Source organism: Xyrauchen texanus, chromosome 26 (genome assembly GCF_025860055.1).
Source record: "Xyrauchen texanus isolate HMW12.3.18 chromosome 26, RBS_HiC_50CHRs, whole genome shotgun sequence".
Lineage (NCBI taxonomy): Eukaryota > Metazoa > Chordata > Actinopteri > Cypriniformes > Catostomidae > Xyrauchen > Xyrauchen texanus.
In genome coordinates this window covers 24,842,236-24,868,746 of record NC_068301.1, presented here as the reverse complement: position 1 = coordinate 24,868,746, position 26,511 = coordinate 24,842,236, and the positions used below count along the sequence as shown (strand labels likewise).

The following is a 26,511-nucleotide window of genomic DNA, read 5'->3' as shown; positions in this document are numbered from 1 at the left end:
ACCTTTAACATTTTAAAGATTCAGGTATTGCAAGATAATTGCAAAATGTAGCTAAATTATCTGCAAAAATAAAGGGCATCATTTGGAGCACTTTATTCTATTTCACACATGGCAATAAAAGACTGAGCACAAGCTGGTCTAGAATAAATTATTTAATCAATTAGAATAATGACTTATGAAAGTGTATTGCCTACAGTCCATCTCAGCTGTGAGTCATGCTAGCAACTAGCAACTTAAAACTAGCCAAGGCAACTAGGGAAATCAAGGCAAGCAAAATTAGAACTATTGCAAAAAAATTCTGTAGTTACTGTGTACATATACCATTGTTCTGTGTTGTTACAGTATAAGTCCAACTTGTTACCCCCTTTTTCCATGTAGTTACAGGGTAAGTGCAACATTTGCCGGCTGTGAATTGAAGTGGTGCTTTAATCCTCAAACTTTGCATATTGTTCCCTTATACCTACAAGTATGTACTGTGTAGTTACACTATTAATACAAAAAGGTACACTGTAAATTCGGTGTACTTACACTGTAAATTGTGGGCTGTAATCTAAAGCGTTACCTTGTTTTTACTCTGTGCTTGTGCATTTTGGGATTTAAACATATCCAAGTGATGTTTTGGCTACATTCACCAAAATTCGATCAGATCCATTTAATGATTCAGTGACCATTTCTAGTGATAAGGTGGTGACAAATGAGTGTCTTGTGTGAAATTAGTTTGTCACTGAATCAACAATCAAAAGAAAATTTGAATCCTTTAAAATGTGTATGTCTACAGACTTATAAAGAGACTTTAGTAGAGGTTTTAAGCGTTATTAGAACAAATCAAATCTATAATTTCCCTACAGTTTGTGAGCTGCTGAGTATGACTTTTATCAAAAAACAACAACAATAGTCTTATAATAATTATAATGAATTTCAATAATGTCTGTATATTTTCATGTAAGTATAAAAAAGTGAGTCTACATATATATTCACTTCAGTAAAATGCTGTAAAAGCATGTAAAAAAGTGTTCGAAGAACACAGCAGGTCTGTCTTTTTTCCTATAGTTTGTCAACTGCACACCAAAATTAGGAGCTGATATTAAAATAGCTAATATAGATCTAGTTATTTGCTTAAATTAGCAAAAACAACCGATCAAACTATTACCTCACAAACATAATGTAAAAAGCATAACTTAATGAAGACTGATGCGCTGAAATAAACTGCACTTACAATGTGTGCTTAAAGAAGAATTGTCCTTTATTTTTTTTTCTGCAGTGCATTTCACATAATGCTGCCAATAAAGAACGATATGCCTTTTAAATATCTCTCATTTGTGTGTTCCTCAGTTCTAGATTATTAAATAAGATCAACATCAATGAAAAACATGGATAAATGCGCATTGTTGAAAGAAACTTTGAAGAAATTAACTGAGTTGCATTGATTAGACTGTCTGACTGACAGCCTATTACGTAAGGGTTGTTTCGGCTCATGAATTTCACCTGTGATTGGCTGGATGGTCGCTCAATGAGCCCAAAGTAACAAAACGCAAAGAATACTGTATACAAATCTACCATTTGTACTCCGTATGGGTTTATGTTTGAAAAGTGTGGGGGACAAAAATCACCTTTTTAAATAGTGTGGGGAACGTCCCCCCCACGTCCCCTGTGGCTGCTACGCCCTTGCATCTAAACATGCTCTTTGTTACGCTGGTTACCTGAGTGATGCCATGATGACCTCTCATTGCCACTTTTAGTGTGGTGACTTGACTGTGCTCATTATAACGGATTAACAGATCATTCCCACTAATTATTTTTGTTGACAAAGTTGTCCTCAGACTCGAGGCTTTGACAGAGCATGTAGCTAATGAGCAATCCTCTGTTTACGTGAGAATTTTCTGTGTGTGTGGGCAAATGAAAGAGAGAAAAAGACAATGAAGCTATTTAAGAGGACATACTTAAACATATATAATCTTCAGATTAAGTATATAATTCAGAATGTGTTCAGAAATATTTCTGACTTAAATTGTTTTTAATAAATCAATCTTGATTTATTAAATTCTTTTTTTTTTATAAATCAATCTTTATTAGCGTGACATCATTAAACTTGAATCAATACATTTACAATAAATACAAAAAAAAAAAGCAAAGATGCAAAATCTGCTGTATTGCTGCCTAAATGTGCTAGTGATTATCCCACTTCCCATTTCTGAATGCGTAATTGAGTTATTGCTTAGTGTAAAATGTGCATCAAATAGTCACTGATCATTACTCATTCAGTAAAAATCAGTAAAAGCATGATTGCAATTTCCAAGAAGTAAGTTACAATAATTCAGATAGCATATGAAGGCAGCATTAAGCTGTGCAAGTTATTCAATATGATGTTAAAAATGGAGATGTACTAGCGTTTTGTCATGTCACAAAGCTACTTGTTGGGAAAAAAAGCGACACTATTTTGAAAACAGAACTACTGCTATGCTATTAAAAAAAATCTTGTTTTGATAGTAGTGTCACTGTTTTTAGTTACTCCTGTGCTGACATACAGTGGGTACGGAAATTATTCAGACCCCCTTAAATTTTTCACTCTTTGTTATATTGCAGCCATTTGCTAAAATCATTTAAGTTCATTTTTTTCCTCATTATTGTACACACAGCACCCCATATTGACAGAAAAACACAGAATTGTTGACATTTTTGCACATTTATTAAAAAAGAAAAACTGAAATATCACATGGTCCTAAGTATTCAGACCCTTTGCTGTGACACTCATATATTTAACTCAGGTGCTGTCCATTTCTTCTGATCATCCTTGAGATGGTTCTACACCTTCAATTGAGTCCAGCTGTGTTTGATTATACTGATTGGACTTGATTAGGAAAGCCACACACCTGTCTATATAAGACCTTACAACTCACAGTGCATGTCAGAGCAAATGAGAATCATGAGGTCAAAGGAACTGCCTGAAGAGCTCAGAGACAGAATTGTGGCAAGGCAAAAAGTTACAAAAATATTTCTGCTGCAATTAAGGTTCATAAGAGCACAGTGGCCTCCACAATCCTTAAATGGAAGATGTTTGGGACGACCAGAACCCTTCCTAGAGCTGGCCGTCCAGCCAAACTGAGCTATCGGGGGAGAAGAGCCTTGGTGAGAGAGGTAAAGAAGAACCCAAAGATCACTGTGGTTGAGCTCCAGAGATGCAGTCGGGAGATGGGAGAAAGTTGTAGTAAGTCAACCATCACTGCAGCCATCCACCAGTCGGGGAAGCATCTCCTCAGTGCAAGACACATGAAAGCCCGCATGGAGTTTGCTAAAAAACACCTGAAGGACTCCAAGATGGTGATAAATAAGATTCTCTGGTCTGATGAGACCAAGATAGAACTTTTTGGCCTTAATTCTAAGCGGTATGTGTGGAGAAAACCAGGCACTGCTCATCACCTGTCCCAAACAGTCTCAACAGTGAAGCATGGTGGTGGCAGCATCATGCTGTGGGGGTGTTTTTCAGCTGCAGGGACAGGACGACTGGTCGCAATCGAGGGAAAGATGAATGCGGCCAAGTACAGGGATATCCTGGACGAAAACCTTCTCCAGAGTGCTCTGGACCTCAGACTGGGCCGAAGGTTCACCTTCCAACAAGACAATGACCCTAAGCACACCGCTAAAATAACGAAGGAGTGGCTTCACAACAACTCCGTGACTGTTCTTGAATGGCCCAGCCAGAGCCCTGACTTAAACCCAATTGAGCATCTCTGGAGAGACCTGAAAATGGCTGTCCACCAATGTTTACCATCCAACCTGACAGAACTGGAGAGGATCTGCAAGGAGAAATGGCAGAGGATACCCAAATTCAGATGTGAAAAACTTGTTGCATCTTTCCCAAAAAGACTGTATTAGATCAAAAGGGTGCTTCTACTAAATACTGAACAAAGTGCCTGAATACTTAGGACCATGTGATATTTCAGTTTTTCTTTTTTAATAAATGTGCAAAAATGACAACAATTCTGTGTTTTTCTGTCAATATGCTGTGTGTACAATAATGAGGAAAAAAATGAACTTAAATGATTTTAGCAAATGGCTGCAATATAACAAAGAGTGAAAAATTTAAGGGGGTCTGAATACTTTCCGTACCCACTGTATATTTGTGTGGAGAGCTTAGCTCATGAGGTTCCGGAGTCATTGGTATTCAACACAGTAAGCTGTGTAAGTAAGAGTCTATCCTCAGCTTTGCTTTAAACGTTCCCCCTCTCCACCACGCATGAAGTCTGTCTGTCTGTCTCTGTCTCTCTCTCTCTCTCTTCCAATCTCTCTATCTCTCTCTCTCTCTCTCTCTCTCTCTCTCTCTCTCTTCCACCCGTTCCATGGTCCAGTGTAGGGCTGTGAATGCTATCAGGGGAGAGCATGGTGCGATGCAGCCTGCCTGGCTCTAGTCCATCACGGGTGCACTCAGGCTACTTTCCAAGCCCACCAGAGCCGTGCCGAACCTTATCGGGGGCCCAGCTGCAGACCCAACTGCATTACAGCATGACGGATGGCTTCATATCAGGTGTTTAAACCCAGTGGCCACTCCATCTGCTGAAGGATTTGGGAAGTCTGGAGTTCCAGCGTGATGAATGGTGAGAAGTGATGCTGCCAATCAGCCCTACCTTTGGCAGTGTTGCTCGCTCCTCTGCTGTCTCACTTCTCTCTCTTTTCTTTTCTTTTCTTTTCTTTTCTTTTCTTTTCTTTTCTTTTCTTTTATTCCTAAGCCATATCCTGCGCTCGTCTCCCCACCAACATCTCTTTTTTTCTCTCTCTTTTTCTGTATTTGTTTTAGAACCCAGTTTAAGTTAAAGTACTATTGTGGTTCTCCAGGACAATCAGTTTGAGAGTCTGATGTGCTTAGCACATTAATCGTTTGCAGAGCTCATGATGTCCTGACAGCTATTGTGAATAATTAGCATCCGATTAGAGTCATCCAGGGCTAGTTCTGTCTTGTAGCCATGTCAGAATTGTGTCAGAATGGTCAGAAATCTGCTGTCATAATTACACTCAATTAGGACTAGACAAATTGTATGCTTCTAACACCGTGTCCTAACCATTTGTGATGCAATAAAGTGGCAAGCTATAATATTCAGGAGCGAGTAACACCAGAACATTCTGTTGGTTACTTGCTTTTCAATCCTGTGATGTCACGCAGGGTAGCCCCGCCCACTTCTGCTCCATATAGCTCGATATTTAACCTGAAATGTATTTTGCTAGGATTATGTCACACTGAGCGTGTTTACATCAAAATGCTGAAAACTACCAAAATCAGCCTATTTATTTTAAATCTGACAATACAAGGTGTTTACATGACTACATATGTTGTCAGCTTATTAAGCATAATCGGCGTAAGATTGTGAATGTAAACGTGTTCCTGGTTTGGACACTGTTAAGTCACTTTGAAATCAAAATATACCCTATTTACTGAATTAACATTCCTGCTCTTGTTTTGTATGTATCTGTGAATGTTTTTTAAAGAAATTATAATAATATATATTTTTTAATTATATGTAATATCTTGCTCTGTAATATCTCAGAAATATTTTGGCTGATGCAACCAATCTCTTCGACAATCTCCAAACTTCAGCCACTCCCCTGCAGTCACCTGGTTCCATACTGTTATAATACCCACTTGTCGTAATCCAATCAAACAGATGGATAAAATCAAATTCCGCCCTTCAAATTTTCCTCACTGAATAACCTGTTTCACTTTGAAATACATGAGATTATGGATGTAATGTAAAACGGCTTGTGGACGATGTTTCATCGCATTTCCATTGAGAATTCCATAACAATTTGCATTTAGTTAATGTGAAGGTAAGCTAAGACTGTAAACACAAGCTTGAAATGATCCCTTGTTAAAAAAATGTCAGATTATTCGCTGATATTCCTTTTCAATGATTCAGTTTTTATGTCGACGTCTTCTCCTGATGCAAACAAACACTTCTGTTCCAACAGTAGACTATAGCTTTAATATTTTTTTTTTTATGTGTGTGCATTGAGTGTCCTCATATGTACTGTATGCTAGAATTTGAATGCTTTTTCTTTCTGGCTTCATGGACGGTAGGCTTTTCACGATGTGTGGGAAATCCATTTAACTGAGAGTACTTGCAGTTGTTGAAACAAGACAGGTCTGGGCGAATCAATACACTGTCTTTTATTCTCATGGCACAACGACTAGGACATATTTCAAGAAGCATGGTTCAAAAAGACTGTGTAAGGTTGTGTGTGAGTATATATGTGTGTTTATACTGTATATCTATGGCTGACAGACAGGGCAAAATTACACTTCATATGTATTGTCTGTCAACTTTTATTGCCAATGGGAGCTGGGCTGGTGGAAGGCACTGAGATGTATTTTTCACATGTGCACACTTCAAAAGGGATAGAGCCCAGCACTCAGAGGATAACCCTGGGTCCTCAAACTCCAGCATTGAGAGACATATTTATCTGCCACTTTGGACTGATCTGCCTTACAATATACCCATTGGCAAGACTGTACTGTCTTGCTTTCCTTCATATTTTCATTTACACAAAGAGAGGTCTGTTGCTTGATTTATCTGAAAATTGTCTGAGGGAATTAAAAAAACAAGCAGTAAATGTAATAGCAAGAGCAGTGTGATTTGTGCATTTGTGTTAGGGTGGAAAAAAGGAAGGTGTGTAAAATCGCCCAGTTATATGTGGCGAACTTGTTTGGAGAATTAGACGAAGCTCTGGAGAAGGGCCCCCTAATTACATTATTGCAGAGGTAGAAGCACTTGTCAATTTCTTCCCACTTAGCTTTTCCCCCTCACTCTCAGAAAGAGGGAGCTGCCAGACGGCATTTGAATTAATTAATATACAAAGTGAACCATGGGCTCGCCATACAGATCCTGCACCACTGTGGATCAGGGAAAAATATCTTATGATAGGCTAGTAGAGCTGATGACATTTTGGGCCAAATGCGTTTCTTTTTTTAGTGTTGTTGGAGGGGTAAAATGTGCATCGGTTTTACCATATTTTGGCAAATTCCATCATTTAATCTCAATACATTGTACCATACAGAACATAACTCTAAATGAGCAAAAGCAAAAAACAACAAAGTGTGCACTTTCAGTTGCTATTAACGTTATTTCGGTTGCTATTGGCGACTCTGAAGGAAGTTTTTATGCTACATCAGGAGTACACTTCATCTGGCATTTTGGAGTTTGAAGGTTTAAAAGAGCAAATGTTTCCTTGAGTTTACTCCCCTTTTATCCTTTTCTTTTTTGACTAAGACTCATACATTTCTTAAAGATACCTTGAAACCAACAAAATAATAAAGAAAAAGTTTTACAGGAAATATGAATTTTTATTCAAAATGTTCTTATCAGAACCCAGGAATTCATAAAACTGCAAGTATCCTTTTATTTCTTGAAATTGTTAGAGGGATTGTTTATTAATTAATAATTTATTCACACTCATGTTGTTTCAAACCTGTATGACTTTTTATGCCAAATGTTAACCTCGGTCACCATTCACCTTGAGTGCATAATTTTCATAGGTGGGTAGAGTAGTCATAAACTGTACTCAAGTAAAAGTACATTTACTTAAGAAAAAAGAAAAAAAGAATTACTAAAGTAGAAGTAAAAGTGCTAAAAAAAATAATAACTTGAGAAAGAGTAAGAAAGTATCCAATTAAAAGAGTACTCAAGTAGTGAGTAACTCACTACTTTCACACATGACATAATGGATGTTAACACCCATATATTCCATTACATAATACACATTTAACACATATTACAGAATTATAATTATTATTGTTATTATTATTATTAATGGAAATTCTGTCATCATTCACCATCATATTGTTCCAAACCCGTATGAATTTCTTTCTTACATACAACACAATAAGACTTTAGACAGAATGTTAGTCTTGGTCACCATTTACTTTCAGTGAATGTGCTTTTTTTTTCTGTATATTTTGAAAGTGAATGGTGACTGAGACTGTCAGTCTCTAACATTCTGTCTAACACCTTTTGGGTTCCACAGAATACAGAAGGTCATATGGGTTTGGAACAACATGAGGGTAGCGAAATGATGACGGATTATTAAATTATGTCAATCCCGGTGTGTTGAGACAATCAGAAACGTTTAGTGACACTTAAATTATATCTCTTTAAAGGGGTAGTTCACCCAAAAATGAAAATTCTCTCATCATTTACATGCCATCCCAGATATGTATGACTTCCTTGCTTCTGCAGAACACAAATTAAGATTTTTAGAAGAATATTTCAGCTCTGTAGGTCCATACAATGCAAGTGAATGGGTGCCAAAAATGTTCATGCTCCAAAAAGCAAATGCAGGCACCATAATAGTAATCCATACAACTCAAGTAGTTAAATCCATATCTTCAGAAGTGATATAATAGGTGTGGGTTAAAAACAGATCAATATTAAAGTAGTTTTTTTTGCTAGAAGTTCTTCTCCCAGCCCAGCAGGGGATGATATGCAGAGAATAATGTGAATCACCAAAAACACAATAAGAAGAATGTGAAAGTGATCTTTTTCTCATCCATACCTATCATATTGCTTCTGAAGATATGAATTTAACCACTTGATTTTTATGGATTACTTATATGCTTAACTTTAAAATGTTGGCACCCATTCACTTGCATTGTATGAACATACAGAGCTGAGAAATTCTTCAAAAAATCATAATTTGTGCTCTGCAGAAGAAAAGAAGTCATACACATCTGGAATGGCATAAGGGTGAGCAAATTATAAAATATTTTTTGCTGAACTATCCCTTTAAGGGCTCTTGTCAGATCTGAATGAATTTGTCAATAAGAAGAGAGGTTTGGAAATCTTTCTAGTAATTATTAGAGTGAAAACGTGAACAGTGTCCCAAGCAAGATCATGTTTTATTAATGCCTTCTTTCAATATTTCATAGCTTTTAGTTGTTATCAGCTTTAAAACTGATGTCATAAGAGCCCATATTTACAGAACCACCCTGAAAATGACCATCACCATGACACAGAAAAGCCTGCACTATCATTGCCCATTATAATGAAGTAAAAGTACCTTTTTTCCATTAGAAATTTACTTGAGTGAGAGTAAAAAGTACCCACATTTAAACCTACTCTAAAAGTAAATTTCCCCCCAAAAAGTAACTCAAGTAAATGTAACAGAGTAAATGTAGTACGTTACTACCCACCTCTACATGATCTTTTAATAGGAAAGTGAATGGTGACTGATGCTAAAAATGTTGTCTAAAATCTCCTTTTTGTGTTCTACTGAAAAAAGAAAGTCATATGGGTACAGCATAAGGGGGAGTAAATTATGACATAATTTTCATTTTTAGGTGAACTATCCCTTTAAATGTTAAAGACTTGTGATATGCAGATATAAAGACAATGCAGTGCAACTGTAATTGGTCTAATGAAGGACTTCTTTATATGAGTTACAATTTTTGTCAACACACCCCATTAGTGGCTGTGTTTTGCTGTTGTTTTAGAGCCCCTACACAGTGGCTTAATTGTGTGTGTGTTTGCATGCATGCCACAGGTGGCTGACTGGTAGGTGGGGAAATGCAGGAAGTCTGTGTGGCCGTGTGTGTGTGTATCAGACCCAGCATGTTTTTCCCTCAGCAGAGGCGAGGTATCCTGTGTGTGTGCAGCCTGTCGTCCAGGGGGGCCGACTTTCAGGAACCTCAGCGGCAAAAACAGCACTGTGTGTTTCCTGGTCTCTTGTGCTGTTATCAGTGGACACGACACCCGCTCGTGCCCCTGCAGGTTTCCTAAACCACCATCCTTTTGCCTCCGGTGTCAAGATGTTGCCCTGTGATTGCCACAAGAAGCTTTTCTCTAACGCACGCTGGGCACAAAAGAGATCGCATTGAGTCCTTGTGATAACAGAGGGTTGTGCCTGCTTGTGTTGATCTGACAGGAGCGTGTTCCATTCAGCCAGCAGCTTGTAGGATCCCAAATTGAGAGGAGTCTCACAGAGTTTGAGAGGAGTCTTTGTCTGAGAGGAACAAAGAGTCGGACCTGCACATCAAGAACTATGGAGAGAGAGAGAGAGAGAGAGAGAGAGAGAGTCTGAGATAGGTTTTCTTCATGGTTTTGGAGAAACCATAATTGGCTAGCACTCAAATGAGAAAATAAATATGTAGAAATACGCTCAACGGTCGCAATTACACAGATAAATCCTCATTTGAACCCCCGAAACAAAAGGAAAACATTGTTAAACCAAGTCCAGTATTTGACATCATATTTGGAATGTGGCCAAGTTAATGTTGGTTGCCAGAATGATTGCATAATCTTGATGCAAACCTGTATATTATCTCACTTTAAGCATACAATTTATGGGTCGAGTTGGGGTTAAAAGTGAGATTTGAGAGAGGGAGTCTGCGACGCATTAACTTCATGAACGGCGTCTGTGTGATAGAGGCTGTTATCATGGGTCTGTAAACGATGCTTCTGCTTTTCATGGCTCTGCTGGCCGAGATGAAGTCCAGATGGTCGTGGAAGTGTTTGCCTTGAGTTGCTGCAGGCTGAGAGAGACAGAGAGAGAGAGAGAGAGAGAGAGAGAGAGAGAGCGCAAAGCACTAAAGCGCAACGACAAACCGTCCCCGTCTTCTTTCACAATCTCATTTCTTTAATTTTTAGAGTTTATTCCACAAACCTGTCCAGATGCCTGTTATCTTAGTCTCCGCCCACCGCTAGAGAAAGCCCCACCCACTCTCCACCTGGGTTTCCCGCCGAAGCTCGCCGACTAGAGGTAAAGTACCACAGCTTCTCGTAGCAGCCGGACGCTAGAGGCTCTTAGAAGGAAACCGTTTTATTGCTAATTGTAGTGTCACTAAACGTTTCTGACTGTCTCAACACACCGGGATTGGGCATTTCAGTGTCTTTCGTATTTATTTACTTTGAAATTTAAAGAAAACACCGCGCTAAATGAGTTGAGCGCGAGACGCGCACGGCATCCTCTTGTCAGGTTGAGCTTCATCCGAGCCTAAAGCTCTCTGCCGTTCAGCAGACTTGAGCCTTTTTAGAGCTGTGCACTGGAGTTTGATGGTCGCATTTGAATTCTGCTTCTTGGAAGTAATCGTATAGGACTGAGAACCAGCACTACTATATCGATTCGACAGGAGTCGAGGATAGGAAATATTTTTTTCTCTCACAACGCCGTTACGCATGGTGGGAATTTCTACCTCTTTTCAGTGTAAGTCGCTCAGTTAATATCTTTACCTGTTTTCTGCTAATGTTAGATGCTTTTAGTTGTCCGTACATTTTTAACATGTTCAGTAATATAAGGATGTTTTATTACACATTTAGGCAACTGACAAAGACGCATAGCCTACGTCTACTATAACGTTTTGCCTATTCAAAATGTAAAGCATTTTTTGTTTATAAAAATATTTCTAAAACGTTACTATATGCTGTTTATTACATTTAGTCTTAGTCAGTAAATTGCTCACTTATTGCTGAAATGCTTTACTGATCTACCGCTTAACAAAATTTTGTCCATGCTTTCACCATTTATCTCCCTAATTTGTAAGCAATACATAAATAACTTTGACACCATGTAAGATTTGAATGCGCATTAACGTACTCTGATTATATAATTTCAAAACCTTTCTTTTTATGATTTTTTGATGTATTATTTTCCTCTGACTAAAGAAAAATAAGTGCACTTTACATATTATAAATTAGTACGGATTATTCTGGATTTACTATCATGTGTCAAGTAAATTCTCTATTATAAATCAATAGTCTTGACAGTCCAATACAACAGTTCAGCCTCTCAGCCTCTACATAATTCATCTTTTGATTTATTTACAATGAACAATATTTTGCATGAATGGACATTTTTCTTGTTTGTACTGTAAATGGTATTCGTCATAAAATTCAACCGAATCGTTTTAAAAGTCAAATATTAACACTGTCTGCATGTCAGCTGTTATTTAATGTCACCTCAGTCTATAAATACACAATAACAGACAGAAATTGTTCTAATGGGCATGGGAATTGTTGTTGGCCAGTTTGTGAGCTTTCTAACAAGTTTTATTTTTGTTTTAATGGAACAGATTTAAGGTAAACCAGGTGTGAGGCAATGCAATTGTGACTCCACTGTGGATGGAGAAGATTTTGCAATTCTGATGTCACATCGGATTAAGAAGCGTTTGACAGTTTTGCTTGTGACAACACCATGGATTGAGAAAGTGTTTAACATTTGTGGCATCACAATTGATTGAGAAGATTCATTGACGGTTGTGCCATCACAGTGATTTGAGAAGCTGCACTGACAATAGTTACATCAGCATGAAATGAGAAGTTGCTTTCGACAATTGTGACAAGTTGCACCTGGCACAATTGTGAAACGCATCTTATCAAAGACATGTTGATGTTTTTTCTCGATGCTTAAATTACCTCGTAACAGAAGAGTTGGGTCTTCAGTTTAAGTGAGAGTTTTCGGAGGGTTGAGGCCGATAGTAAAGGGTCGATTTTTTTATTGCTCTGTAGCTCTTTGCTCTCAGTGGCTGTCAGTGTGTGTTTTTCAGGCAAAAACAAAATGGGATTTTGGAGAACTGCTGTTCTCTGTCGAAATATGCTAATTCTCATGGCTTGAGAACATTGTGCAAAGTTTATGAACCAGTCACAAGATCAAGAAACATCTATTACTTTTACTTAGAAATTTTCCACAGTCCAATAGTTTCTGTCACATCATATTATGTATAAAATGAGCTCTGAATAATCACAAAAACACAAATAACTGAAAGTTTCAATAAATAAAATAACATTATTATATCTAAAATCGACAAGAAATAAAGCTAAACTGTAAACACTAATCTGCATAATTTATTCATGACACAAATCATTATAAATTGACATTAGCCAAGTTTAATAAATGCTGGAAAATTGTAATATACATTGTTAATGATACCTAATGCAAACCTTGTTGTAAAATGTTACCCAGTAATTATTTTTACTTGCAGTTTCCATGACCTCATATTAACTGAGACACTAGTTTATTTGTACTTCTAGAAAAAGATTTAAAGGCGATCAAAATAAGGTGATAAAATGGTGACTTCTCGCAGCACCTAAAATACACATATTTCCTTACGCATGCATGTTAACCTAACATCATTTTTGGAAAAAAAAAAGCTATTGGGCATGTTATTTGTTATCTACCGAGCAATACAGGATAGTTCTTCTTTTTTAGTGCTTTCTATCTAAAAAAAAAATATGCTCATCATGTTTGCAGTTGTTCTATGGGTGTTTAAAAGTTATGACAATTTTCACACCGGGGACCCATTTTCATGATTTCACCTAGGGCCCCACAAACCCACTGGCCGGCCGTGCTCCAGTGTGATCTGGTCATCACCTCATTAAAGTATTTGCTCACTGCTTCTGTCAACATGAGATTTGAATTGGAGACCAAGGGACAGTGCAGGCAGTGAGTGTACCTTGATTAAAGGCAAACACGGTGCATGGTGACTGGAGGTGAGGGTTCGGTGAGCGATAAGCACTGTGTTTGTTTGTGTATGTGTGAAACCAACATTAGCAGGCGGCAGCATCCTCTGGCTGAGGCCATCTGCACAGCCACCAGCCTGCCTGCCTCACACCTGTTCCCCTATCCTCCTCTCCCACTGGCCTCACACGGGTCAAACGCATGAAACCAGACACTGCCACAGCATAATGAAGAGATGACTCGGCTGCCCCCACCAGAGAGAGAGAGAGAGACATGGAAATATACAACCATTATTTTCGAGTATATCAGAGAATGTGTTCTACATTTTCCCTTTATTAATTTCCCATGTTGGAAATGTACTCATATTGCTCTCTGCTTTCATTTTAATAACAATATTCTGTCAGTTTTAAGAATTATCTATACATTTCAATGCTCACTTTAGGTCATTACTACAAATTAACCATGACATTCTAACATCCATGTAAGGGAAAATATTAATCTGTTTGTGTCACATTCATCAAAGACAAATGTTCTTTTAATGGTAAATGTGTTTCTCATTTACCTGATATGCAGAGCACCGTAAAAACATTTGTAGTGAAGTGCTTATTGTGTATTTTAAATGATGAACTGCAGACGCTCGTGGCTGAAAGCCAAGTGTTTTATCGTGACAGTGTGTAACTCATTTCATTAGTGATGTCATTAACCCCATACATAAACTGACAGATATTCTCACCAGACACTTGCACAAATACCCAATATTTTTCTTTATGCGTTTTAAATCAAAAACACACCCTTTGTACACAAGGATACAGGAACTCTTTTTGTAAATTCTGCAGTGAGCAACCATTTGCTTGTGTGCACAAAACAGTTCAAGCCGTCATATAATTTTTCTGAGTGAATAAAAACTACAATAACAAAAGGGAAGAAAATCAAGTAATAATGACATCAGCCAAGTGTATTATACGCGCTCTTAATGTTCCAACTCTTAAGGGGCACATTCCCAAAATACATTAGTGTTATTTTACTTGCATCTATCTTAACAGCTATATCATGTATAAGGCTCTTTATATTCATTAAGGGCAACTGTTGGACTTGCTGACACACTTGATCTTGGGCCGTAAATAAGCAACATTAGTTGTCAGGGTGTAGAAAGCCCCTTATTCGCGAGGGCTATATATTTAACTCGACGTGATACTCTGCGGAGGGCTGGCCATGAATGATTGAGACGACTGAGAATCTTGTGGTTATTGAATTTCATAAATCATGAAAGTATAATGTGAGAGGAGAGGATGAGTGGTTTTTATTTTGTTGTGGGGCTGAATACAAGAGGCAATATAATGTGAAAGGGGATGTGTAAGAATTTACTTTGTCATTTCTTTACCCAAGACATATTTTTTACTACTGTAAACCATGAAGTTTATTACATTACTTTATATAAGTTTTAGATCATTATCACAATATTTGTTGAATATTCTCCTGCTAGGGAAATTACTTTGTGCCTGCCATGCCCTCATTCAAAGCACTGAAATATGAATATGAAACCTCATATTCAGTATGAGACAGAGTATTTCTATAAATTTAGTAAGCATGGATCTAAATTTGCTGGTGGTTAAATGGTCTATCTGGCAATGAGCAGGCAATGTGGTCCAGGGTTACCTAAACAAACCACAGCTCCAGCTGACAGGTGTCCAGTCCGCCATGCAGCCTTGCGCAATATCTGTCTACCTCTTTCTCTCTGTCTTTCTCTTTCACTTTCTTTCTCTGTTAATTTAAGATTCAGTTACCAATTAACTTATTTTTCTCTCTCCGTCTTACTCCAACACACACTCCTTTTCACACATATCCACCAGCCACACATACAGAGTCACACACACTTAACTACCTCTCATTCTTGTGTCTCTTTCTCACTCTGCTCTCTCTCTCTCTCTCTTTCTCCCTCTGTTTATTTTCCTGCCTCCATCTGGACAAGGCTGATATTGTAATCGCCCTAATGCACGTTGCCTTCCCCTTAGACACACACACACAATGTGCCATCCTGACAAGCCCCTTTATATTTCAGATAAGCCAGGGATGTGTGTTTAATGAATACAAAGTGTATTTCGTGGTGTGTCGCCGTGCACTCTGCCAGAAGATAATCTTATTGAATAGGTGCTTTTCAGTGATGCATAAGACGATAGCGGCACAGGAGTGAAGATGTAACCTGTTATCTTGCGCCTCTTTTTTCTCATCACAGAATTTACATTTAAAGATTAGCAGTATAAGGGTAAAAGATTTAGGGTGGTGAAGGTGTGAGGATGTGTGTGCACGTGTGTGTGTGTGTGTGTGTGTGTGTGTGGAAAGAGGAAGGGAGCAAGACTTTAGCAGGAAGAAGTGAAGAAGAAGAAAAAGCGGTCTGTCATAGGCTGTATCTGGTCTGAATTTCAGCCTCGCGGCAACGCTATCTCTCTCCAGGCCGACTCTCTGCTCCCTAGGAACAAAGATTATCACACTGTTATCTGTAATTGGGTTTTGTCTGTGGATTCAGGCATTGCTTTTGCCAAGGAGAAGGCGAGAATGGCATATGACCAACACTGAGTATTGGCATATCAGTGTAAAGGCATAATTGATGGGGAATATGGACTGTGTAATGGCTTCATTAGGATTTACTTCTCTTTATGAGGTAACAATTGCTGAGGAATGGACTCGGCCCTTGCAAGAAGTCTATAAAACTCCTCCATAAAACTAGTGTTTTTGTGCTTGTGCAATGGTCAGTGATGAACTGCAAAAGAGACAGAAAAGTAATTTTGAATGATGTTTATCTCCCTTTCATTTAGTTTACTTGCAGTTATGGATGGTGGTTTGACAAAAATCCTATATCAAAGTAAATGTAATTTTATATTACAGTGTAATTATGTATATACAATTAGTTATTTTTACTTGGAATTAGGGCTGAAACGTTATCGACAACATCGACAATAAAATTGTCGAAAAGTAATTTGATCTCATTTAACGTAACATGAGATCACATGAAACTCTAATGATGAGAGCAGCACTGCAGCTCGCGCCTGACTAAGGAGAGGAACAATTACACAGCTCACAGTCCAGATGCACTCCAAACTTTCCAAACAGCTTCAGCTTATGTAGATCACAAAGTACAAGGAAATTATACAAAAATACCAAATAAGTAAATACAGAAGCACTCTAGTTGTGGAATAAGTGGAGTTGGAGCTCTTTAAAGGAAACACCCAAGTGTTACATCTTATATGCAGTTTGAATGTGTTTTCACTTTATTAAAGTTCAAATAATAAGGAAGCAGATCATGTAAAAAACTACAAACTCCAAAACTGGAATTTATTTGCGTGGTCAACACCTCTTCTATGAGTTGCGCGAATGTCCCGATCTAAGGGGGAGAGATTGACACTGCGCCTGGCTGATGCGCACTCTGTCGCAGGGATGCTCTTCCCTCGTGCGTGCACTTGCTGCTGCTAGATTATAACACGATGGCTCATAATATATTTCACTGTGCATTTCTTATTGTGAAGAAAATTGACAATATGTAGCTTTATTCAGAATCAGAATCAGCTTTATTGCCAAGTATGCTTACACATACAAGGAATTTGTCTAGGTGACAGGAGCTTCCAGTCAACAACAATACAAACAATACCAAAAACAGCAGCAAGACATAGGTAATTAAAAACAAAAAAGAACACAAAATAAATAATTATACATATACGTACATACACTCACCTTCATACATACCCACATACACACACACGTAGTGCAAATCTAATACAATCTGTTATATAAAGAACAAAAAACTGTATATTATGTACAGAGCAATGTAAGTAATGGCAGAAGTGGATATGTTGGATAATATAAATTAAAATTAAACTGTGTATTGCACATAATTATTGCTCAATGGGGCAATTTAATTGTTCATTAGATGGATGGCCTGAGGGAAAAAACTGTTCCTGTGTCTGATGGTTCTGGTGTTCAGAGCTCTGAAGCACCGGCCAGAAGGCAACAGTTCAAAAAGGTAGTAGGCAGGGTAAGTGGGGTCCAGAGTGATATTACCAGCCTTTTTCCTCACTCTGGAAGTGTATAGTTCTTGAAGGGGGGGGCAGGGGGCAACCAATAATCCTCTCAGCAGACCGAACTGTCCTTTGTAGTCTTCTGATGTCTGATTTCGTAGCTGCACCAAACCAGACAGTTATTGAAGTGCAGAGGACAGACTCAGTGACTGCTGAGTAGAACTGTTTCAGCAGGCACTGGTGGCAGGTTGAACTTCCTCAGCTGGCGAAGGAAGTACAACCTTTGCTGGGCCTTTTTCACAATGGAGTCGATGTGTATCTCCCACTTCAGGTCCTGTGAGATGGTAGTGCCCAGGAACCTGAATAACGCCACTGCTACCACAGTGCTGTTTAGAATGGTGAGGGGGGACAATGTTGGGGTGTTCCTCCTAAAGTCCACAATCATCTCCACTGTTTTGAGCGTGTTCAGCTCCAGGTTGTTTTGAAAGCCAGCCGTTCAACGTCCTTTCTATATGCAGACTCATCATCATCTCGGATGAGGCCGATGACAGTGGTGTCGTCTGCAAACTTCAGGTGGTGCAGTCATTGGTGTACAGGGAGAAGAGTAGTGGGGAGAGCACACATCCCTGGGGGGCACCAGTGCTGATGGTACAGGTGGTGGAAGTGAATTTTCCCTGCCTCACAAGCTGCCTCAGAAAGCTGGTAATCCACTGACAGGTAGAGGTGGGAACAGGGAGTTGGTTTAACTTAGTCCGGAGTATATCTGGTATGATTGTGTTGAAAGCCGAGCTTAAGTCCACAAAAAGGATCCTTACGTATGTCCCCGGTCTGTCCAGATGTTGCAGGATATGATGCAAACCCATGTTGACTGCATCATCCACAGACTTGTTTGCTCGATAAGCAAATTGAAGGGGGTCCAGAAAGGGTCCAGTGATGTCCTTCAGGTGGGCCAACACCAGTCTCTCAAATGACTTCATGACCACAGATGTCAGGGCGACAGGTCTGTAGTCATTAAGTCCTGTGATTTTAGGTTTCTTAGGGACAGGGATAATAACTGAGCGTTTGAAGCAGCATGGGACTTCACACTGCTCCAGTGATCTATTGAAGATCTGAGTGAAGATGGGGCCAGTTGGTTAGCACAGGAACGAAGGCAAGCTGGTGAGATGCCATCTGGTCCTGGAGCCTTCCTTGACCTTTGCTTATTAATAAGAGAGACATTTTTTTTTGTGTGAGTTAAAGATGGATTGAAGTGAACAAAGGTGAGAGAGGGTAGTATTCGCCCCATTATACACTGCAACAAATTTTTTTTTGGATTTGTTTTGGCTTGATTTCCAATAAAAATATCTAAAACTAATTTAAAACAATGTACATTTACTTTAGGAACCATACTGCAGAAGAAAACATTGTTATCTGAGAATGTTGAATATAATATTAAAAATACATATATTTTAATATATCTAAAAATCCTTTAAAAAAGATGCATTCACCTGAGAAGCAGCATATACTATATTTAGACTTGCTTTTAGAGAATAGATCATGAATAAGTATATTTTGTCTTTACTGCACTTGCCGAAGTATAACCAAGTAAAAAATACACTTATATTTAAGATACATTGTCATAAAGCAAGTCTAAATATCTTATATGTTGCTTCTCAAGAAAATGTATCTTGTTTTAAGGATTTTTAGACAAATTTAAATGGAAAAAACTTTTGATTACAATAGCAATTTGATAAAACAATTTTTGTAGTGTATTTCTTTACTTAATTAAACATAATAAAAAGTATTTTCCCCCTTTAATTTAGTGAATGTTATTTAGAGGTATTTTTAAAATGGCCGACATGCTTGACCGGACTGCTGTGAGCGTGGGCTGGAACCCTCCATCCTCCCCACAGCCTTCACGGCTTGACAATTTGTATCTTGGATCAGGGCGCCGCTCCCAACCTTTGTTCCCGGAAGTGCGTGATAAGCTGACGAGGTTGTGGAGGGCACCTTTTACTTTTTACTGCCCGGAACCGACCACTTCACTCGTCCACACGCTTTTGCCTCCCGACGCGCTATTATTTGCTCCCCCCCCCTGCCGCAATGCCCCATCCGGTACGTCGAAAACAATCAACCCTCTAGTGTACCTCATGCAGAGTCTGGACGCATGGCTTTCGCTGTCCAACCCGTCGCATTGGTTGACCAGGACCATCCGCCTCATTTCAGCGGTATTCACTCCACCTCGATGCTCGGCGAGAACGCCAGTGCCTTAAGGACTCCATAGAGCCTCTGGAGTCCCCCTACAGTACGTGTTCAGACGTGTCGTGATCACCACAGATGCTAGTAAACTGGTTTGAGGCTCGGTGTGCAACAGGCACACAGCCGCTGGCTCCTGGACAGGGCCCCAGCTGCATTGGCACATCAACTGCCTAGAGTTGCTGGCTGTATTCCTTGCCCTGCTGAGGTTTCTCTGACTGATCCGGGGCAAGCACGTCTTGATCAATTCAGACAGCACCGTGACAGTAGCGTACATAAATCGCCAAGGTAGCGTGTGCTCTCGTAATATGTCACAACTCGCCCACCATCCCCTCCTTTGGAGTCAACACTTCACTCATATCCCCGGCAGCGGACGTGCTGTTGCAACAGGTTTCGCCCAGCGGAGTGAGGAGGCTCCACCCCCAGGTGGTCCAGCTGATTTGGGACCGGTTCGGCATGGCACAGTCCAACGTGGTACGGTCCCCCTGACGGCGGACCCATGTATCCATTGGGCAGTCTCTCTGCTCCCGGTCGCTGTGTTTTCACACCTCCTGCCTCATCAGGTAGGACCTACCACAACTCCACTCCCACCTGTGGCTTGACAACCCATGTGGTTCGCTTGTGGGGAAGGCTTATCAGGCAGCAGGTCAGGCTGGTGCTGCCCTGCACACTATGGCAGTGTTACAGGCATACCAGTCTGATCTGTTGAAGGACCTGAGTGCAGGCACCACGGTCGACGAAGAGGCTTTCTCTGAGCTTCGTCGAGCCACAGATCTGTCTCTCTGCGCAACCAAGCAGACAGCCCACACCATTGGCTGGTCTATGTCGGCTTTAGTCAGCACATAGAGATACTTATGGCTCAACCTGTCGGGCATCAGAGACAAGGACAAAGTTTTCCTTCTTGATGCCCCGGTTTCGCCTTCTGGCTTATTTGGTGACGCTATGAATGTAGTTATCACCAGTTTCCAGGATGTGAAAAGTCACTAGGAAGCCTTCGGGCAATTCCTTCCTCGCTTCACTAGGGGGGAGGGGCCGTTGGCCACCCAGCCCCGCCCCGGTCCTTCTAGAAGGACAAAGCGTGGCTAGTCATGCTCCCCCTCGTAGAGACTGGGGACTGGCTTGTCACCATTAGCAGCCCCCAAAGCAAGACCTCAGGGCAGTAATTTCTAAGAGGAAAAATCCCTCACGGTCTTGCGCCCAGCCTTGTGGGGGTAGCCCCCTTGGGACGGGGTGCGTGTATCATCCACTTTGACCCTCCCGATACCCCCACGAAACCTCTCCATTCCCGCCACCTCTGGTGTTTCGGGAGTTAGAGGCTTCCAGCAAAACATTGGGTGTACCGTTTTTTCCTGCCTTAGTCCAGGACACGGAACACTTGACATCCCCTCAACAGGAAGTGTCAAAATGAATACCCATCTCAGAGAACCTGGCAGCATGGAAACCTCTGCCAGGTATTTCTATGTGGGTCCTAAGAACAGTAGAAAAAGGCTACAGAATTTAATTTGTTCGCAGTCCTCTGCGTTTCAACGGCATGGTTTCCACGACCGTGAAACTGGAGCAAGCATTTCTACTGTGGAAAAAACTGAAATCTCTTGGCCAAAGGGGCCATAGAACATGTTCCCCTTTCAGAGAAAGAGTCAGGTTATTACAGCAGATACTTCCTGGTTCCCAAGAAGGGTGGGGGGTTGTGTCCGATCTTAGATCTTCGAGGCTTGAATTGCTCGGTCGGGGCATTCAAGTTGAAGATGCTATCTATCAAGACGGTCATGTCCCAAATCCAACATCACGATTGGTTGGTCACGATCAATCTCATGGACGCATACTTTCATATATAAATTCTGCCGCAACACAGGAAGTTCCTGAGGTTCGCTTTCACGGGCGAAGCCTTCCAATATCGGGTTCTTCCATTCGGCCTAGCTCTATCACCCCGCGTATTCACGAAATGCATGGATGCAGCACTGGCTCCTTTGCGACTCCAGGGAATCCGCATTCTGAATTACATAGACGACTGGCTGATACTAGCACAGTCGATTCACCATAGGAATATCGTCTTAGCTCATCTGGTTTCTCTGGGTCTGAGACTAAACGTCAAAAAGAGCGTTCTCTCTCCCACTCTGGGCATTGTATGGAATTCGATCACGATGTTGGCACAATTGTCTCTGGCTCGAATCGTGTCCATTCAGAACACCCTGAGCAAAGTCAGGCTAGTCCAAGGTTGCACTGTTTGTCAGTATCAACGAAAACTAGGTCTCATAGCATCTGTTTCAGTTGTGGCTCAAAGCCAGGGGATTTCATCCAAGGGCCAGTCCCCTAAGGCTAATAAGGGTTACGCGCCGCTCGCTTCGTACCCTTTCTATGTGGTTCAGACCCCAGCTCCTTACTTTCCCCCTGTTCTTTGCTCCTGGGAGTCTTGACCAGAGTTTGCCAGCAAGGATCTTGCCTCTTACTGATAGCGCCACGCTGGCCAAACAGGGTATGGTTCTCGGAGATAATGTCTCTCTTCGACGGCTAGCCTTGGGCGATTCCGGACAGGAGGGACCTTCTGTCTCAGGTGCAGGGGACAATATTTAATCCCGAGCTGTGGAACCTTCATGTTTGACCCCTGAAGGGGACCAACTGAGGGACACTGGGCTTTCACCTGAAGTTATTCAGACCATTCTAAATGCTAGGAATCCCTCTACAAGAAGAAGTTATACAAAAAATGGGGTGTCTTTGAAAGATGGTGCAGTGCACATAATGCAAATTCAGTTAACTGCCAGATTGCTTCAGTTCTGGACTTTCTGCAGGAAAAATTGTCAGCAGGCATGTGCCCCGCCACTCTCAGGGTTTACGTGGCCGCTCTATCGGCTTGCCATGCCTTGATTGACGGGGTGCCGTTGGGGAGACATCCTCTGCTCGCTCGCTTTGTTCTTGGAGCCATGCGACTGAGACCTCCTGCTAGGACCAGGATCCCTTCATGGGACTTAGCAATAGTCCTTGAGGGTCTGGTTGAGACCCCCTTTGAACCTCTAGAGTCAGCGTCTGATAAACTTCTGACTCTCAAGATGGTTTTTCTTATAGCAATAACTTCTCTAAAAAGAATTGGGGATCTACAGGCTCTGTCTGTCTTGCCAACCTGCTTAGATTTTGCCCCAGGAATGGCTAAAGCAATTATGCACCCTCATCCTGACTACCTGCCTAAGGTTCTTTTCTTGACTGTACATCCGGTCAATCTCAAAGCCTTCTGCTCCCTGCCGTTTACAACGCCAGAGCAGGAAAGACTTCACGGACTTTGTCCAGTCCGTGCCCTTCAGACTTATGTCCACCGCACTAGCTAGTGGTGTAAGTCAGGGCAGCTATTCGTTTGCCATGGGGGCCGCAACAGTGGGGCGGCCGCCACCAATTGGGTGAGGGACGCTATTGCCCTGGCCTACGAGGCGCGCTTCGCCAGTAGGTATCAGGGCTCACTCTACCAGAGGGGTCGCCTCCTCTAAAGGCTAGAGGTGTCCCTTTGCAGCATGTTTGTGATGCGGCAGGCTGGTCCTCTCCGCATACATTCATAAGATTAAGTCAACATCACAAGCTCATGTCTGAGACCTCTCTCTCTTGTGAGCACAACTACACAACCGTAAGGGGTCCAGACATCCACAGTGTGGCGGTGTGGGTATTCTCGTTGCCAAAGCGCTAAATGAAAGTGTAGCTTTTTTACAGGGAATGTCTCGGGTTACTTAACTCTAACCCCTGTTCCCTGATAAAAGAGGAACGAGCTGCTGCGCTTCAGTGTCGCACTGGGAAGCCCCAGGACTGCTCTTCAGACAAAATACCTGACGATGCACCTGTGACGCATCTATATATAGCCCTGCTACAGGTGCATCCAATGATGTAACCAGAAGAGGCTATAAATTCTGGTCAATTTCATTGATGTGTTGCACACATATTCACAGCTGGTCACACCTAAAGTTGTTCCCAAAGCACTAAATCATCGCAGCATCTTGTTCCGCTTTTATCAGGGAACAGGGGTTACAGTTAAGTAACCCGAGACATTCCCTGTCAAAAAGCTACACTTTGATTTAGCGCTTTGGCAACGAGAATACCCACACCGCCGCACTGTGGATGTCTGGACCCCTTACGGTTGTGTAGTTGTGCTCACAAGAGTGCATCTTTTAAACTATTTGTTAAAATAATTGGTTTTAAAAGAATGATTTGCTCATGGATCTGACTAGAATGATTGCAATGTTTTTGAGTGCAGCCCCTTAATAGAAATAATTCTTGCCAATATTTTGCAGTACACGTCTTTTTTATCCATTTGCATTAAACATAGACTGAAAGGTTACGAATAAATTAATTTACAAGGTAATTTATTTTGCTGTGAATTCAGTAGCTGTGCTAGAAAGCGATGCAGGAAACGCTGTTAAATTCACTTTTTATTTGTTACTTGATGGATGCAAACTAAAAGATATGATTCATAACAATTAAATGATGATAAGTCTGGTGTCAGTACAAAAACAGCTAAATAAAACAATAGAAAACAAAATGTTCTGACTTTCTATTCTGATTGGATGAGCCAAATTTGGAGCCAGTTTAAAATAGCTAGATTTGAGATAAGAACACTTGTGACCACACAAATTTTGAATTCTATAATTATGCTCCAACATTGCAGCTTTGCAAAAGTGAAAACGAAGAGCTGTCCTGTCCATTGAAAGTCACAATAATATTTCAACTATATGGTATAAACAGTATAGCAAAATCTCTACCATTGCACTGTACCTATGCTGTCATAATGCCTATCTGTATTTACATCTATAACTGCTTTAACATTTTACATGGCACACATATGCACTAAGGATGGTTACATTTCATCAGAATGTGAATCTGTCAACCATATCTGTTCAGTCCATTAATTGTGATTTATGGATTCTGATATGTATTTATGAAAAGGGCACCCACTGGAGTGCAGTCTTGTGGCCTAGTAATGAGGAGTGTAATTAACTCCTTCAAGAGCTATGGATCAATAGTCAGAGACAGTAGACCCCTGTGTATACACTACACATATTGACACGCTCAGTCAATTAGAACTCCCAGGAAGAGGAGCGAGCAAGCAAGCAGAAAGATGGTGAGAACAAGATGGATTAATGAAATTGTACTCATCTCACACACCGTCTGAATAAATGAAAAATAAGGTAGTGTACAATTGTGTAACACAGTGATTTTCCAAAGCACACAATGCCATATGGCATCCATTCATTTTAGAGTCTATAGGTTCTTACAGAGCTAGAGAAAATAACACCTGGTATTCAATAGAGTATATAGACTATTTTGTGTGACTAAGCATGTGTGTGTGTGTCTTTTATTCTTGTCTCTGGATTAGTTTAAATTGTGTTGAGGCTGTAGTTTGGGCTTTCTTTGTTGGCAGTTAGTGTCACAGACACTGTAGTGAGACAATAATGGTGTAGCACACTAGAAGATTGTGTTGTAGCTGAATGATCAGCAGGTGCCTTCGAGATAAATGTTCAGTGTCAATTATGTCTATAAGAGGTGATTCACAAGGCAGGGCTAAAGTGTTTGAGAGGAGGAAGACATGGGGGAGCAGGTAAAGAATAGCGTAGGATGGGGTGCATGAACCTTTCATTTTCTATGCGGCTTTGCATAAAAGAGTCATTTTGTTAAACGTCCGCTGCAAGCTTTTGTTACAGATGAATGGAGGGTGCACCCCTGGCACATTAAAAGTGTTTGTAGCTGCAAAACGAATTGAGAATTCATGAGTTTGCATGCCCATGTAATTTTTGAGTGATAAATGGTAAACGTATGTGGCTTGCTGTCCGCAAAGGAGGGGCTCGAGGAAGAGGCTCAACTCGAGTTCTAAATTTACCCCCCCCATGGGACTACTTTATATTTAGGAATCTATGGGCAGTAACTATTAGAAGATTGAGGAAGGAGATGGGGTGGTGGAGGGATGCCGGAAACACTGTTACAAGAGTGAGGTAAGCAGCGGTTTATTTACTCAGCAGCCTGCAGGTTGATTGGCAGATTAGATGAGCCAGCTCCTTCTGAACTTTCGTTTAGTAACTCCATTTTACGAGTTCATCTGCCCATATAATCTTTGAGTGATAAAGGGTAAGCGTTAGAGGTTGACCGATATTGTTTTTTTTTTCAGGCCGATGCCGATCTTTTGAAATCCGGGTCGGCCGATGGCCGATTAATGCTGTCGATTTATTTTGGCCGATATTTGGCCGATATGTGCTTGTTTTTAACCTCTTATTTGAACCTTTTATTTGAAACACAAATAATTACTTAAGATAGACAAAATTTCTCAACAAATACATTTATTGAACACTTGACCAATCTGCACTTGTACACTTAAATTAAAAATGTATAATGTAAAAACATATTGTATAAATAATGTATAACAAATATATTAAATAAACAAAGCAGGTGTTACGAACTGCTCCAAGACACGAAGGTTGAGATCCAAATGCAGCTTTAATTAAGGGGCAATCCAGACACGTAATCCAATATTCAGAGCATCCAAGAGAAGCACAGGCATAACTAGGGATGGGTATCGTTAAGGCTTTAATGGTATTACTACTCTTACCGATACTGCTTATCGATCCGGTACTTCAGCGGTATTCTTAACGGTTCTTTTTGTTATATATATATATATATATATATATATATATATATATATATATATTAAACAAAGATAAACGTTATATAGGCACAGTGATTTAATTTCAGGAAGGTCTACTAACATTACTGTTCAGGTGTGATCTAAAAAGAAATCTAATAAAGTAATCAATTGTAAAATAACACTGCATAGTTTATCATAGATAGATTAATGCTTATTAATGCAGAA

At 40.4% G+C, this 26,511-nt stretch overlaps 1 protein-coding gene across 3 annotated transcripts in view; it reads left to right on the top strand.

Moving 5' to 3' along the window:
* Nucleotides 1–10,759: 10,759 nt before the first annotated feature.
* LOC127620210 (protein CBFA2T1) overlaps nt 10,760–26,511 on the top strand; it is a 95,170-nt gene continuing 79,418 nt past the window's right edge. For all 3 annotated transcript variants that reach the window (XM_052093347.1, XM_052093346.1, XM_052093349.1), the window contains exon 1: nt 10,760–11,184. In XM_052093347.1, coding sequence (XP_051949307.1) covers nt 11,157–11,184 — 28 coding nt within the window. In that variant the 5' untranslated portion in view covers nt 10,760–11,156. The remainder of the gene's footprint in view (nt 11,185–26,511) is intronic.